This window comes from Cryptotermes secundus, unplaced genomic scaffold (assembly GCF_002891405.2).
Source record: "Cryptotermes secundus unplaced genomic scaffold, Csec_1.0 scaffold216, whole genome shotgun sequence".
Taxonomy (NCBI): domain Eukaryota; kingdom Metazoa; phylum Arthropoda; class Insecta; order Blattodea; family Kalotermitidae; genus Cryptotermes; species Cryptotermes secundus.
In genome coordinates this window covers 118112-133217 of record NW_019727090.1, presented here as the reverse complement: position 1 = coordinate 133217, position 15106 = coordinate 118112, and the positions used below count along the sequence as shown (strand labels likewise).

The 15106-nt window shown below is 40.3% G+C and overlaps 1 protein-coding gene across 11 annotated transcripts in view; it reads left to right on the top strand.

The window, feature by feature from the left end:
* Positions 1 to 15106, top strand: part of LOC111864320 (leupaxin) — a 135059-nt gene that overhangs the window by 44894 nt on the left and 75059 nt on the right. The window contains exons 1-2 of one of the 11 annotated variants that reach the window (XM_023851484.2): positions 2339 to 2423; positions 4247 to 4480. The exons of 3 other annotated variants lie outside the window; for them this stretch is intronic. In XM_023851484.2, coding sequence (XP_023707252.1) covers positions 4348 to 4480 — 133 coding nt within the window. In that variant the 5' untranslated portion in view covers positions 2339 to 2423; positions 4247 to 4347. Of the gene's footprint in view, positions 1 to 2338; positions 2424 to 2621; positions 2890 to 3431; positions 3598 to 3630; positions 4481 to 15106 lie in introns of those variants that run through there. 7 more of the 11 variants (XM_023851480.2, XM_023851485.2, XM_023851478.2 and 4 more) reach the window with 7 other exon arrangements.

Here is a 15106-nt window from a genome sequence, read left to right as displayed (position 1 = left end):
AATCCCCTTGCCTAAAATATCCAGCAAGAATACAGGATTTACACTAAACATTACACTACCTTATGCATTTAGTATGAAGCCATTTTAAGTACGACCAACACCACCACCGTCCTCCTCCTCCTCCTCCCCCCCTCTTCATCATCATCATCATCATCATCAGCATCACGTATTTCATCTCCTACGTTTAGAGGATGAGTAAATATGTTGAATCTTCGCAGCTGCTCTCATTAACAGGAATTTTATTTGTTCTGACGTTGAGTGTTACTCAACATGTTATGAGCCACATTTATAGCAGAGAATGCATGTGGAATGTGCTTCATTATGGAGTATATCTTTCCACGTTTTTATGTTGTTAATTATGCGTAATGACTCATGCTCAGATTCGCAGTGACACCGTGTTGGAATAGAAGTTAGGGAATTTAAAAAAAGAGTTCTTTTTTTTTTTGTGAAGATGGAGACACTACCCTTTCATGCTCTGTTACTTCGAATGCTGAGGTATTAAAGTAAGCGTTTGCGACCAATGCGAAGCTATTACTGCAGCCTAGAGAGACGGAGGATAGACAAGGAAAAATCGAGAAGCCAATTTCCGAAGCACGAACGTACAGTATAGGAAATGTGGCGTCAGGTAAGTAGGATATCCTTACCGAACTTTGTTAACGTAGATCAGATTTTTGAGCACGGAATTCCGTTTCGAATGCATAAAGCCTCCTTTCCTGTTGCAGTCTTCCAGTCCTGCAATCTTATATTGTGAATGCAAATTTGTAATCCAGCAGTTTCTTGGGGAACTCGGTAGCATAGTTGGTTGAGGCACTATGGTACAAAACCGGAAAATCGCATGTTCGATTCCCGATGAAGTAATTTGATTTTTAATTTACCTAATCGTTCTAGCCTCACTGTGGCCATAGGGTGGACTCTGCCTCTAACAGAAATGATTACCAGGAATCATCCTGGCGGTAAATGGCGGCCGGCGCGTAAGGCTGACCTCATCGTCATCTGTGAACTGATTGTCTAGAAAATGTGAGAGCCTCGACGTCTCACAACCCTATGAAACCCCATGACCTGTTAACAGGGATAGCTTTATCTTTTTTACTTTTTTGTAGGTGAGTCTGTTCTTGCAGTGAGAGACCACAAAATCAGAGAGAGCTTTTTGTGGACACGAGATGTCTGAACTTGTGTTTATACTCTGATTGATTCGTGTTTGCATGTGAACCGGAATTGCATAGCAGAATGATATGTTGCGTTGGATGTGATTGCGTTTACAAGTGGAAAAGAAAGCGGGCTGCTGGTCGCTCTTTATACGGCGATTGGCCACTTGGTTGATGATCAGATGTGGGCAGTTCGCAGGTAGGAGGACCGACCGCATTCACATTAATGTAGGCACCGAAATCAGGGCTACCAAAATTGTGTGAGGAATGTTTGCTCATCGAGTTCCTTATTCTTGTTATTGTAGGATTACGGGACGTTGTAACTCATCTGTCAGCCTTATCCGAACCTATTGGCGTTTAAGATGCTTGTAGCACAAGAATTTCATATGGATTACTGATTTTATTGTTTTAAAATTTCAATCGTTGTAATGAGGTCTAAATNTAAAGTTTACCAACATTCCTTTTACTTGAAGAAAGCAGTCTTCTGGGATTTGGCACCGTGTATATGTGGTGTTAACCGACGTTCCTCCGAAACGTCGGTTAACACCACATATACACGGTGCCAAATCCCAGAAGACTGCTTTCTTCAAGTAAAAGGAATGTTGGTAAACTTTAGCAAATTGATTAACCAAAGGAGGTTTTACTGGGGAAGAAACAAATCGTGGCCCTACTGTTCGAGCACTGTGCTACAAGCCCGAAGATCGCTGGTTCGTTCCCCGTTGAGGTCACTGGATCTTTTCAGTTGACCTAAGTAGATCTTAGATCTTGACCTTGTAGATCCCTAATACCAAATTTATTTTAAATTTGTTCTGTAGCTTCGTGGATGAAACATATTGACCGATAGATGCCACCTACCATTATGTGCAAATTTCATTAACTTTGTGTTTAGAATGCATAATTAAGTGAGGAATTCAGGATTGTGAATAGTTTTGAAAATATGATTACTAGTTGGAATGCGTCCATCTAGCACTGATTAGTATATCGCATGCTCATTAGAGAAGCGTAGGAAGTGCAATGATAGCGAAAGTAAGAACCTACGTTCAGTGGCGTATGTTTTATACCCCTGCTGCCAGTATGTATTTACGTAGGTGCTACTAGTCCTTCCCTGTCTCTGTTATGGCACTATGACCTTCACGGTTCATAGCCAGAACGTACGCTTAAGCATAGCTTTTATTCGATTCTTATTCAGTTTGTGCTTGTCTCTCATTGGTGCTATTCTTACATCGTACTATATTCGTGTTTTTTTCTTACATCTGTCGTCTTTGATTGTAGTAAAATGTAGGCCTGCATTTCACTTACTGTTTTGTTTGTTCCACGAAGTGTCTGTAGGAAGTGTTAGAAATCTCATTTTTGAAGATTTCTACATTCGTAATTGAGAATTAATTAAATTTGGTTTGTAGGTCAGATTTGTGATTATAAATTGCTTTTAGTGTGAATGAACTGTTTCATTGAATGCGGTGCAACTGTAGTCCCTTTAGGACATTTAAATTCCAGTTAACTTTTTATATAAAATAATTTTCAGTGAACCCTTGGCATTGGTGTAACCAAAATTTGTGTAGACATATGTTTGTCAAACATCAGGAGTTTTAAGTTAAAAATGAAATTGTGTTGTTAACTACTTACGTACTCGAGGCATTGTGATATATACAGCTGGCAGAGAGTTGTTGAATAGAGCAAGAAACTGCAAATGCGTATGGAATTGTATTTGTGAAATGTTTTTAGTAGAATCAATTGAAATTTTAACGTGAGTGGCCCTTTTTTTTAAGCTGATTCTATTTTGAAATTATTATTTTCTGTATGAGAACTGTGCAAATTGTCATTGACATATATCCAACATCTGCGCGAGCTTCTTCCTCAAGTTTCACACGTATTGTGGTGTTGTTGAGGTGTTGCTGTATTGGTAGTAGTGATAATGTTCTGTATAGGATCGTTTGAACACCTGAACGAGTAATATACGTGTATTAGCTTCATCCAAAGTAGCAGCATTAGACAGGTCTTACGATGACACAGCTTCACTGTCTTTTTCATGCGGAGTTCACTTTTTATCCATAATTGCGCTCTCGAGTGTGTTTTGAAATTGACCTAATTTGCTCGTGAAACGTCCGCAGTTGTACCCAACTTGTTATTCCGTTCTACACATGTAACCTAATTTTTCGCAAAAAGAAGAGGAGGAAGTCCTTAGTGAACACTAGCAGTACCTTGTGAAAAGTTATTTTGGGCAGTTGGAATCAAACTTGGCACAACTGTACAGTAGGTTAGCTAACATAAGCACGCTACTGGCCATCCTGTTGTCCGTCGTTGAAGACCCAAATGAGCAAGCGGTTACAGTTACGTTAGAGACAATCCATGTGGTAACAAATATTCTTGTTTAGTGGGAGTGAACTGTGCATATCTCGGCACCGGAGATTATAGGAGAAGAGAACACATTTCTGAAGTATAAGTACAGTTTGTAGTCAGTAAATTTTGTAGTTTTGTGATTCGCTAGAAAGTTTACTGAAAGGTTTATTTTCTGCTTTATGACATCATCCTCGTGACGACATTGTACCTGTAGCGTGTTAAAGGACCCCACTGTTTACGTATTTTGAGGATATCCAAGAAAAAGCCTGCACTGTAGCATTGTTGCGAAACCATTGCAGCTAATCAAAGTAACCACGGAATTTCATATATAAATAGAGTCGTGAATTACATTAAAAGCTAGTGGAGCGCATTAATCATAGATTGAAAGCACACACACATGAGCATTGTGCACAAGACAATGCTGTTATCAGACAAATTATTCGTAATTTTTGAACAATGTACTATTTGTTACAGCAGGAGATAGGAGATAGGTTCCAAATTGTGAAATCTATTGCGAAGAACTAATGTTAAAATATAAAATGTCTTAAAAGCAACAGACTAATCTGTTATATCGTGGAATTAATACATTTTAATTTTTTAATCTCGACGCTGTATAGTCTCGGCTACTGACTGCGTCGTCAAGTAAATCGCAAATAAATGAAGTAAAACTAATTCCTTGATGTCTGCTTATTAATTATGAACCCAATTTTTAGTATTGCAGGTGGATTTGCAGTTGCTTAACACAGTTGGATTCGTTTCTGTAGGAGGTGATTTGCGGTGTTGTGAACATTCGTCGTATTACTTGGCAAGTTAACAGCATTGTAGTTTGGAAAGGTGAAAGTGTTTAAGAACAGTGAATTGAAACATGGCGACGTCGTTCCGGACACCGACGCCCCATTCGTCTTCGCATTACCATTCGTACTCCAAAACTTCACGACCAAGTTCAAGTCCTACAAAGTTGCGGTTCAGAAATCGTGAAGAATGGGATCGTTATTTCGGTAAGCACGAAGAAACGAGATAATTTATCTTCATTCCTGTACCGGTCTCAGAATATTCTCCAAATGTTTCCTTGCTAATCTTCTTACTCTTGAGTCCTGTAGGTGTATAATTCCATGTTCTCGCTCACATGTCTTCCCTCTTCTCGCTACATAACTTTACCATCTCTTTCTGTTTGCAGTGATCTCAGCTGTAACGCCGACCTCTTTGAAGCATTTATGTTTCATTTACACATAACCAACTACGGGGTTTTACGTTTTAACTTCTCCCATGCAAACTCATCTTTCATGTAATTCATCCTGTATCCCTATATAAATTGAGAAGAAGAGGAATGTATATAGAATATTGGTGGGTAGGCCAGAAGGAAAGTGACCACTGGGAAGACCAAGGCGTAAGTGGGTGGACAGTATTAAAATGGATCTTAAATAGGATGGTATGGATTGGATTGATCTGGCTCAGGATAGGGACCAGTGGAAGGCTCTTGTGAACACGGTAATGAACTTTCGGTTTCCATAAAATGCTGGGCAGCTCTTGAGTAGCTGCACATTTTGCGGCTTTTCAAAAAGGGCTCAGATCCATGAGTGAGTGAGAGTGATATCCCTATATATGACTATCCCTATATATGACTGAGCATCATCTTTTCCCATATTGGAAATATTTTCAGATTTTGTGTCCTGAATGACACAGGGGCCCAAAACCGTGTCTACTATATCTCCCTCACACTTTACAAATTGACCCTCCGTTGAAGTTATGCATGTCCGCAATACAAACACGTATGAAGTTGGTCATTGCTTTAGTCGATCTTTTTTGGGCGAAATATGAACACTTCGATGTCGTTTGTCCGACTCAGCCTGACATTTGGAAAATAGTATTCGACTCTAGTGTTGGATTGAGCCCGTCAGGATTGAAAGTAAACCAAAATGAATTAATCTAGATCTGGTGGCATGTCGTTTGTTTTAATCAACGAATAATAGTCGTCTACGTACAATTGTCACTGTTGTTTGTAGTCGTAAACAGGATTCATGCCCACGGACAAAGTGCCATTCGTGTGGTCACATATTGGTACAGTTTTCTTTGGATAAGAATAAATACAGCAGCATTGGATTGGAAAATGCGTACACCAATTTACAAAACCTATTTTTCAGCTATGTTCTTTTTCTTCCTTCATCCCTCATTGTTAACTGATGTTAATGCGTCTCACAAGACTGTCGCCTACAGATATTCAAAAGTACTTAGTTGCTTGCATTCTGACAGATTTAATCAGCAGAGATGTTAAGGCCCATTGGGGTAAAATTTAAATTTCCTGACAGTGTGGTGTGTCACTAATTGAAGAGAGGAACCGTGTGGGCAGGGCGACTAATCACGACAACCTTATGCATTTAATTTACGCACGTTGTCCATACAAACCATTAGGTTTTAGGATATAGGTCATGCCCGGGTCCTCGGATCCCGTATCTCATATTAGTCGGAACAAAATGATTGCTTTTTGGATCCCTCTGAAAGTGAAGATCACATAACGAGAAAATTATTAACTGACTTTACTCATTACCCTTCCTTCCACAGGTGGGTCCAGGTTGGCTGGATGATGGGGTGCAGGCATGTGTGGAGTTGGTCCAAGTAGGATATAATCCTTTTTCCTTGGTGTGTATGCCACAGTGTTCCAGGTTTCTTTTTGCGATTTTACCTTGCTCAAAGGAGTGTATAGGAAGGGCCTATGCGGGTTAGCACATCAATATATGCTCCGACAGCGAAGCAGTTCTGCAGACCCCTAAGAAAATCCAGGATGACGTCGAAGGTTTTACGAGGATATCGACAGACAGTGTGCATCCTGTCTTGTCAAAACAAGGTTTCGGACCTCTGGGTCCCTGGTCAAAATTTGATTAAGCCTAATTAGGGCGGGGTTGAGGAGTCCATACCGTCAGTTTCAATTTCACCGTGTGTTGTTTTAGGTGCAAGATTAAGGCGCGACTGAAGGACAGGCACTAAGAACAGTGGGCTGCCGCACTGTATGTGAGGCAATAGAAGCTCTTCATTGAAAGCCCTTCGGATAAACGGTCTAGATACTTGTTGGCCTTGGACAGGAAGCAGTGTAGGCTGGTAACCATAGTTGTTGGCTGGCCACCTTACACTTAGCTGCATCTGCCAAGTCGCCTTAGAAAATGTGGAAAAGAGGAGGAATTGAAAGGAGGAGGAAACCTGCCAGTGCTCATCTTCGGCGTGGCATAGAATAGAGAACGTCCAGCTCTGCATGTTTAGATCCGACATGCATAAGGAGAGCTTCTGTCAGGATGGTTATCGCTGTGTAGTGTACGTCATGTGAGGGTGTAAATGATGGATTGAAAACTATGTGGAAGACAGTGTGGCCTTGGCCTGTTTTAAGGAATTTCATAATTTGTTGGGTAATTCTGAAGACAAGTACCATAAAGCTGAGGATTTCCGGCTTTCGGGCAGAGAATCGAAGCCGGGACCTCAATCTTGCCAGTCATTTGCTTTGTTAGGCGCTGTATCTGTTGCGATAATCTTTGACGTTATTACATAAATTAATGGTTAGTTACGCCGTCAGTACAGCATCTTTTATATGAATGTTAGCCTACCTTGGTTGGAATTCGGTCAACACTCTATTTGATAATGTAAATATTCACGCCTCTCTTCCGTTTGAATTCATTCCAACTAGCACACCAACGATAGCCCACATACCGAAAATTGTTGACTTCAGCTCTTCTCTTGCTGTCTGTACATTCGTCAGTGTAAGCATGTGAACTGTCGATAATTTTATTCCGTTGTCTTTCTCTCGTGTTTTTGTTAACGCTGAAATCAAGTTGGTCACATGGGCCGAGAGCGGTTAGTCGCTGGGTTCCCACCGCAGCGGCCCGCGTTCGATCCCGGGTCTGGTCAAGTGGGATTTATGCTGGACAAAGTGGCGCTGGGGCAGGTTTTCTCCGAGTACTTCGGTTTCCCCTGCCAATCTTCATTCCACCAATTGCTCCACAATCACCCTCACCTATCATCTGGGGCTGGTACAATAGGGCAGAAGTGGCCGCAGTAAAAGGGACTTAGTCCCACCCCACTAGCAATAAAAAAAAAGTTGGTCACATCGCTTGCTTTCATTAACCGATATAAGTTCAATTCAGTGTTGTGAAGTTACACTTAATTCTTTGATATACTAATACAGTTCGCAAGGAAGATACAATTTTGCCTTTTTATCGAGATTTTACATGCCGAGAACTCAAAAAGATAAATAAGTTCACATTCCCGTGTTTAAACCAAATACTTGTATACACAGAAAACACTTGATTTGAGATTATGAAATAATTCAAGTTGATATGCCCAGTTCGCCTTGTCAGTCTGTACTTAGGGATAGCAGGACATTCCGTAAACTCTGCAGGCAGGAAGTTGGTGTTTACTTTCTCATCTTTAAAACAGCCTCGGTAGTGCTGTCAACAGGTCATGTAATACCAGAATGTCTACAAAAGTAAATACAGAAATAAAAAAGCCAGTAGAATGGATCGACAGCCAAGAATAGCAATGGGTGGAGACTCTTATGACTAAAAATATGAACAGCGAAATACAGGGTGGATGTTGACTGAAAGAGCGGCCTTAAGGACATTGCCAGTGGCATATGTAATATGAAACCAAGTAGTTTTATGAAGAAATTTTCCATATAATTCAGTTATTAAGGCAGAAATGGGCCCTACATGCAACTGATATTTCGCAATTTTGGCGTTTATGTAGTTTTTATTTTATTTTTTAATAACGTGTATTTTAAGAATACAGTAATTTAAACATTCCTGTGTTAGGGGCACTAGGTAGCCTAGCTGGTTGATACACTGTGGTACAGACTGGTAGGTCGCGGGTTCGATTCCCGATGAGGCCATTGGATTTTTCAGTTGACCTAATCCTTCCAGCCCCACTGTGGCCCTGGGGTCGACTCAGCCTCTAACAAAAACGAGTACCAAGAATCTTCCTGGGGAGTAAAGGGCTGCCGGCGCGTAAGGCTGACAACCTTGCCGCCATCTATGAGTCTCCTGTCTCGAAAATGTATAATCCTCGACGTCTCACAATCCTGTCGGTCTCCAAGGCCTTTTATCTGTATGTTAAGTCGTTATATCTGTTGCTTCGCAGTCGTTACAGTTTCATTACTAGACGTTCCTTCTTAAAATATAAGAGTTATGTGCAGATTTATGTCTGTCACTGACTTAATATTTGCGCCGAAACCGGTAAACAGATTCTATTCATGTTCGATGTTGGAGGCTCAGTCAAATTTGTCGGGGAGTTTCGACTTTCGAGCATGTTAGTCCAGGACAAAGTTTGCTATACATAAGATTGTAAATGGGTGTCATAATATCGTAATTCGTTATTGAGATTTTATTAAAATTAGGTATGCGAAGTGTATCCATAACGTTAGTCGGAAGTTATCCCTGTGCCCAATTAATTAAGCACTATGCCATGAAGGGTATATTGGGGAATGGAGGCATGGTTCAACCAGGCCGCTTTACTCCCAGGGAAAGAGCCCCCGCTACCCATTGGATGGAAGGCTGGATGACCCCCAGAGCCGGTCTGGACGCTATGGAGAGGAGAAATAGTCTGTCGCTGTACAGACTGAGCTGTCCCAACGTTTCATGCATATGATAATGGGTGATTATGTGTTTGTTAAATTCAGTGTGAGAGGACTTTGCATGAAGTTCACCGAGTGCAAAGCCTATGTGCGTAGGGCACGAACTGCACTTTTCCTTATTTTCCGTAAACCGTTTCACAGATTTTTTAAGTTCGATGTTGTGCGTTACTTTGCTACGTATTTATATACACTTTTTACTCGTTTTACCGGATTTTCTTGTAGTTGGCTGTTTAACGTTACATTATGTTAAATAACGAACTGCAGGACAGATACATGTTGTGTTTTGAGGGTAATAAACTGTGAAGAACACCACTGGGAATTTGGTTCTGTATTAGTGGAGTAGGCGCACACCATATTTAATCTTGATAATTGTATTGTCATTCTGTGGCGAAGAACTAGGTTTTAAAGAAGAATGGTGGCCGGTGGCTTTCTTGAGTAAGCCACCTTCAGCATTGCTTTCTACTTTTTTTTTATTTAATCTCCTTTATTGACAATCAGATACTACAATCTCTTAGTCAGTTTGGTGTCTTGTGTACAGTTATTTAAGAATTGTACACTTCAGTGGCTTGAGTGGGTCACTTCCATCGACGCATCCCTCAGCTTTTTAGATCTTCTGGCCACTTTCGTCCAATTCTTCTGTGGTCGTTTAGATGTAAAAGTGGCTGGAGCAGTGGGTTGGGGTGGTTAGCTAATTTGCTGAAGTGGTTTAGGGTGTGTTCTTTGATGACTTCTGTGACGTATGGAGTTTTGAGGTCGGTGTGAATGGTGTGGTTAGAGACGTACCCTGGTGCGTCTACGATGAGAAGAATAATTTTTTATTGAGTTCGTTGAATGAGATTTATATTTGATTTGCTGGCGCATCCCCATAGTTGGATTCCGTATGTCCACATTGGTTTGATGACTGTTTTGTATATTAGCAGCTTGTTGTCAGTGGATAGGTGTGATTTTTTTTTTCCTATGAGCCAGTATAAGTCCTTGATTTTTTGATCCATTTATTTTCTTTTCGTGAGGATGTGTTGTTTCCAGTTGAGGTTGCTGTCAAAGGTAAGGCCGAGATACTTTGCTTGATTTTTTTTTGTTGGATGGTAGTGTGGTTTATTTGAATCGGGGGCCATTTGCCTTTTCGGAGCGCGAACGTTGTTTCAATGGATTCTGTTTCATTAACTTTGATTTCCCATTTTTTAGCCATTTTCTATGATTATGAGGTGGTTTTGTACNTTCTATTGTTGATTGGCTCCCTGAGTGGTTGCAATAGTTCGTTCTCGTGGGTTTCAATTTTGCTCATGTGTTGGCGGCTTCTGTCCAGGATGATTTCTTTCACGAATTTTAATTTCAAGTCTTGATGTAGGGTTTCGTTTGACACATACCAAGGTGCGTCGACTAACATCCTTAGGATTTTCGATTGTGATCTTTGGATAATATTGATGTTGGACTTACTGGCACATCCCCAGAGTTCGATGCCGTAAGTCCAGATTGGAATAATTACTGTTTTGTATATAAGGATTTTGTTTTCGAGGGATAGTTTTGATCTTCTGCCTATAAGCCAGGACATCTGCTTGGTCAGCAAATCTATTTGTTTACGTTTTTTTGTTATGTGGCATTTCCACGTCATTTTGCAGTCTAGATGCATTCCGAGGTATTTAACTTCTTCTTTGCTAGGAATAACGGTGTTATTTATATGGACGACTGTTGCTTTCTTTTTCCTTAATGTAAAGGTAATATGAACGGACTTACTTTCGGGAAGGGGCTGAGCAGGATTCCTTGTGGTACGCCTGAGAGGATTGGTAGTCTTCTTGATTGTTCATTGTTTACTTTAACTACGAAAGTTCTATCGCTTAAGTATGAGCGTAATATAAGGAAGTAGTATGATGCGAGAAGTGTTTTTATTTTGAAGAGTAGACCGGGATGCCAGACTTTGTCGAAAGCCTGGGCTATGTCTAGGAATACTGCAGGACAGTATTGGTTTTTGTTCAGTGCTTGACATATGGTATTGGCGATGCGATGGCTTTGTTGAGTGGTTGAGTGCACTCTACGGAAACCGAACTGATGGTCTGGGGTCCAGCTTAGTGGATATGAGTCTTGGTTGATTTTGTTGAGAAGTAGTTTTTCAAGGAGTTTTGCTGTTACTGGTAAGAGGCTAATTTGCCGGTATGAGGAGACGTCGGTTGGGTTTTTCCCAGGTTTTAATATCATTATGATTTGGGCTGTTTTGAGCGGGAGGGGCCAGTAGTTTATTCGGAGAATAGCTTTGAGTAGGTATAGGAGTTTGTGAACGGAAAAGTTCATGGATGTAGGCCTAGGCCCACTGGGGCTGTAGTGCCAAGGAAAAAAAAAAGGTATAGGAGTTTAAGTCGTCCTTTTTGGCTGTTGTTTTATAATTTCGGTGGTGATGAGGTCTAGTCCTGGGGCCTTTGCTTTCTACTTGCGTAACTGCATGTTATGCTTCTCTGTAATATCCAGAGCCGTCAAGTAGGCATATGCTTGGCACAGAGCATCGGAGGCCGCTTTAAACATCCGTGATGATCTCATATTCACAGTACGCAGGCCAACCTGTTGATACTGTTGTTGATGGAGTAAGGAAGGATCAAGCGTGGTTGCCCTCCACTGGAACGTTGTTCATACCTGGTTTCGCGGATATCGGTGCTTGAGAACGTGTAACTATGTGAGATTTGAGGCTTGATGTTCTCATGGCCGCTACTATTACAATTATTGCCATATGGGAAGTGACACCATGTGGTCTGATAGATGTTTACCGGCGTATGGATAATAATATCATATAGTTAGATGTATGCAGTTCGCTAATAGGATTCCGAAGAGGGAACAGGAAACAATGGACGGGTCAGACGTTAGTCTCATGCTTTTGCGGTTTACTGTTGCTCGTTGTGTATATCGGGTACTTATAATTTGCGTATGGAAGGTACTCGATTCGAATCTTGTCCCGGACCACAGCTGCCCTGAGTGAGTTTTATCGTTTTGTTGACTTGTCTGACCTTGCTCCGTCACACTAGCAATACTATAAACTGATTCACAGCACCGTACAGTGTGATTGATTAATGAAAGTTGTATGTCATTATTTCATTTTCCTTAACATGTTCGGTCGGATTGACCATCTTCAGAAGGACTTGATCAACATTTAGGAAACTACTATTACAGTGTCATTAATATAAAAAATTTTATACCTTGTAATTGCATTACGTACATAAAGATTTCATCATCCTAACTACGCAAATGCCAACGAACGTGGCGATGTGATAGTAGGCACTCCTGCTGCATACTCGGGAATATGCTGGTGCGAATTTTAGTCTAGAGACTGACTACAAAACTGAGCTTTGTCGTGGTTTTCCTGTTACTGCCTGCAAATGCCGAAAGACCTTTATGGAAATAACCGCTACCTTCCATGTCTCTCCATAATCATCATCCACAAGTATATTGTCTAATACAGGGTGATTCACGAAGTTTTACCCCGGCTTATGGTACATATTCCTGGGGTTATTTTCTGCAAAATTTCCTTACAAACTTGTGGGCGATTTTCAGCAGTTACGGAGTAACAATAGATTTTCGAAACGCATCATTGTGAATGCAGCGCTATGCTTCAGCGTGGGCGACCGTACGTTCCAGTCAGCCATGTCAGCAGATAAGGTAGACCGGTTTGAATGTTGCGCATAGGTAGATAGGCAGAGCGGTTCATACGCGTGCGACGCATTGTGTTGACGTGCAGGGAGACATTTTTGAAAATCTTATGTAAATCCAGTCGTCTTCTAAAGCACTACAATTTAAATAAAACAGATTGATAGAAGGGTGTGATATGCAACCATCGGTATGATTACAGAATGGGATGCTGAAAATAATGTAATTTTGTAACACAAAATCGACAAAAAATGTTGCACAATGCAAAATTAAGAAATTAAAAAAAATGGTTTTAGAATGCTTCTTTCCTAAAACATTAACGATTTAAAAAGTGTTTGTATTGTATTTCGAATTTGTTTTGACTGAAATTCGAAGAAAAAAAAATTCGCCAGTTTTCAAATTACTGTATCTCTTTAGTTATGAGTTGGATACCATTAGTATATTAACATTTTTTGTTCCAAATTACCTCAGGAATGCCCTCCCTAAGTGGGGGTAAAACTCCGTGAATCACCCTGTATAAGCCACGCAGTTGGTAAAGCTTAATTAAGTAAACCAATAAACCCTGTTTGTGTGCGACTTTGACGCTAATAAACATGCGGCGTGTCGTCTGTCGGGTTACAATGTATGGAATCTAGTGACTGTAAGCTTTACTTTGATTTTCTAGTCATAACATGTAAATTCCGATAGTAGACAGTGCGAGGTATGCCTGTATGGAATATGCGAATACGAACTTTCTCTAATTTATAATATATTATTATTTAAAAATATCTTATCATTATTGCTTGTTTGTTCATTTATTGTAGTTTGAGCACTCCAGAATAAGAGACTACTCGATACATCTTGGTGCAGATGGGAAAACTGTTCAAAATGATGTTTTAGAGAAATATGGCATGAAAATATAAATCGAATTGAATTGTATTTGAGTATAAGGAAAGGCAGACATGCGAACCAATGCACATACATCTTAAAATTGCATATGGTAATACAGATTTTGAAAATTTGCAAATTTTTTTAAGGTACGAGTATTTTTGGACGACATTCACGCGAAATATTTACGTATAAGTATAACATACGAATTGTTGTAACGTGATATGTGGAATTTGTGTGTCGACATGTCATAAGCACGCGAGGTATGTCATTTTAAAACTAGCATGTAACAATTCGGAACCACAGTGTACACCACGCCAAAGGCGAGAGTTTAATACTACTAGTAAGCATCATTATTGGCTCCTGATCTAAAGCTAGCGCAGTTTCTCGAGGCTATGTCCTACTTCCGGGGTTATGTGCTTCGTGTGCTTCGGAGAAACTGTATGGCAGCTGGGGCACTTCTTACGTGTTTCGTGATCCGAAAGGATAGCGACTTAAAATATGAAATTTTCATTTCTTGTCCTTTATTTGGATAGTTTCATCCAGAACTTTCGCTAATGCGTGAAAATAGCGTTATATTGCCTTATATTGGTGCCAGTAATGCCAGACTAATAAGCAAATGAAGGGGAGTGTCAGATATAAGCGTCTGCATTTATTCCAGTTGCTCCCAATGTGCCAACTGAAACAATTTCAATTTAAGAGAGATTTTAAACTGAAACCGCACTTGGCCAATGCTGCTGTTGGTAAGATGTATTAATGATGTTACATACTGCTGTCATCACTTTTAAGACTACTGTCAGCCGAACAAAGTTAACGATTGTTATTTTTTTCTCGCGTTAGGCAGCTTAATGACTGTACTAGAATTAAAATCCTTTTGAACGTGATTTCTTCTTCTTCCATTCGCGTTTGGTCGTGAAGATTTCTATTTATATGTTGTCTGTGTTTATTTATCTTCGTCAGTTCTGTTTCCATGACATTCTGTCCGCTTCCTGTACGTGTGTATTAATTAATCTCTTCAGTTGTAAACAGGTGAAGAAAAGTTTTCGTTTAAGCACCATGCCTATAGGGCAGGGATGGCAAACCATTGTTATTGCGAAATTTGGCACTAACTGAAATATCGGCTGGTACCGGTAATTACGGGCTTTGTTGAGATTGACAGTGATGTCACTTCATGGTTCACCGAGCTATAGGCTAAAAATTAATTTAGCCGTTACTTTATTTATCCATCCTGAATACGGAGAGATATGGTTACCTAGGGAAAGATGCCTACAGAAAGAGCATTGAATTGTTTGTGGATTATTTTGATCCGTGAAATACAAGAAAGACAAATTAGGAAGCCGTTTCACAAGAGAAATGAATTCCGTTTGTTTCGCTGTCGAAACCACATACGTACAAGCTGAGCGTTGAAGAGTTCAAAACATAAATGTGAAACAGCAAATATCACATTAAGCCCACTAGGCAACACCGGAGCAATGGGGACATCTGGCGCCAGCACTTAATGGCAAGGAAGTGTTACTGG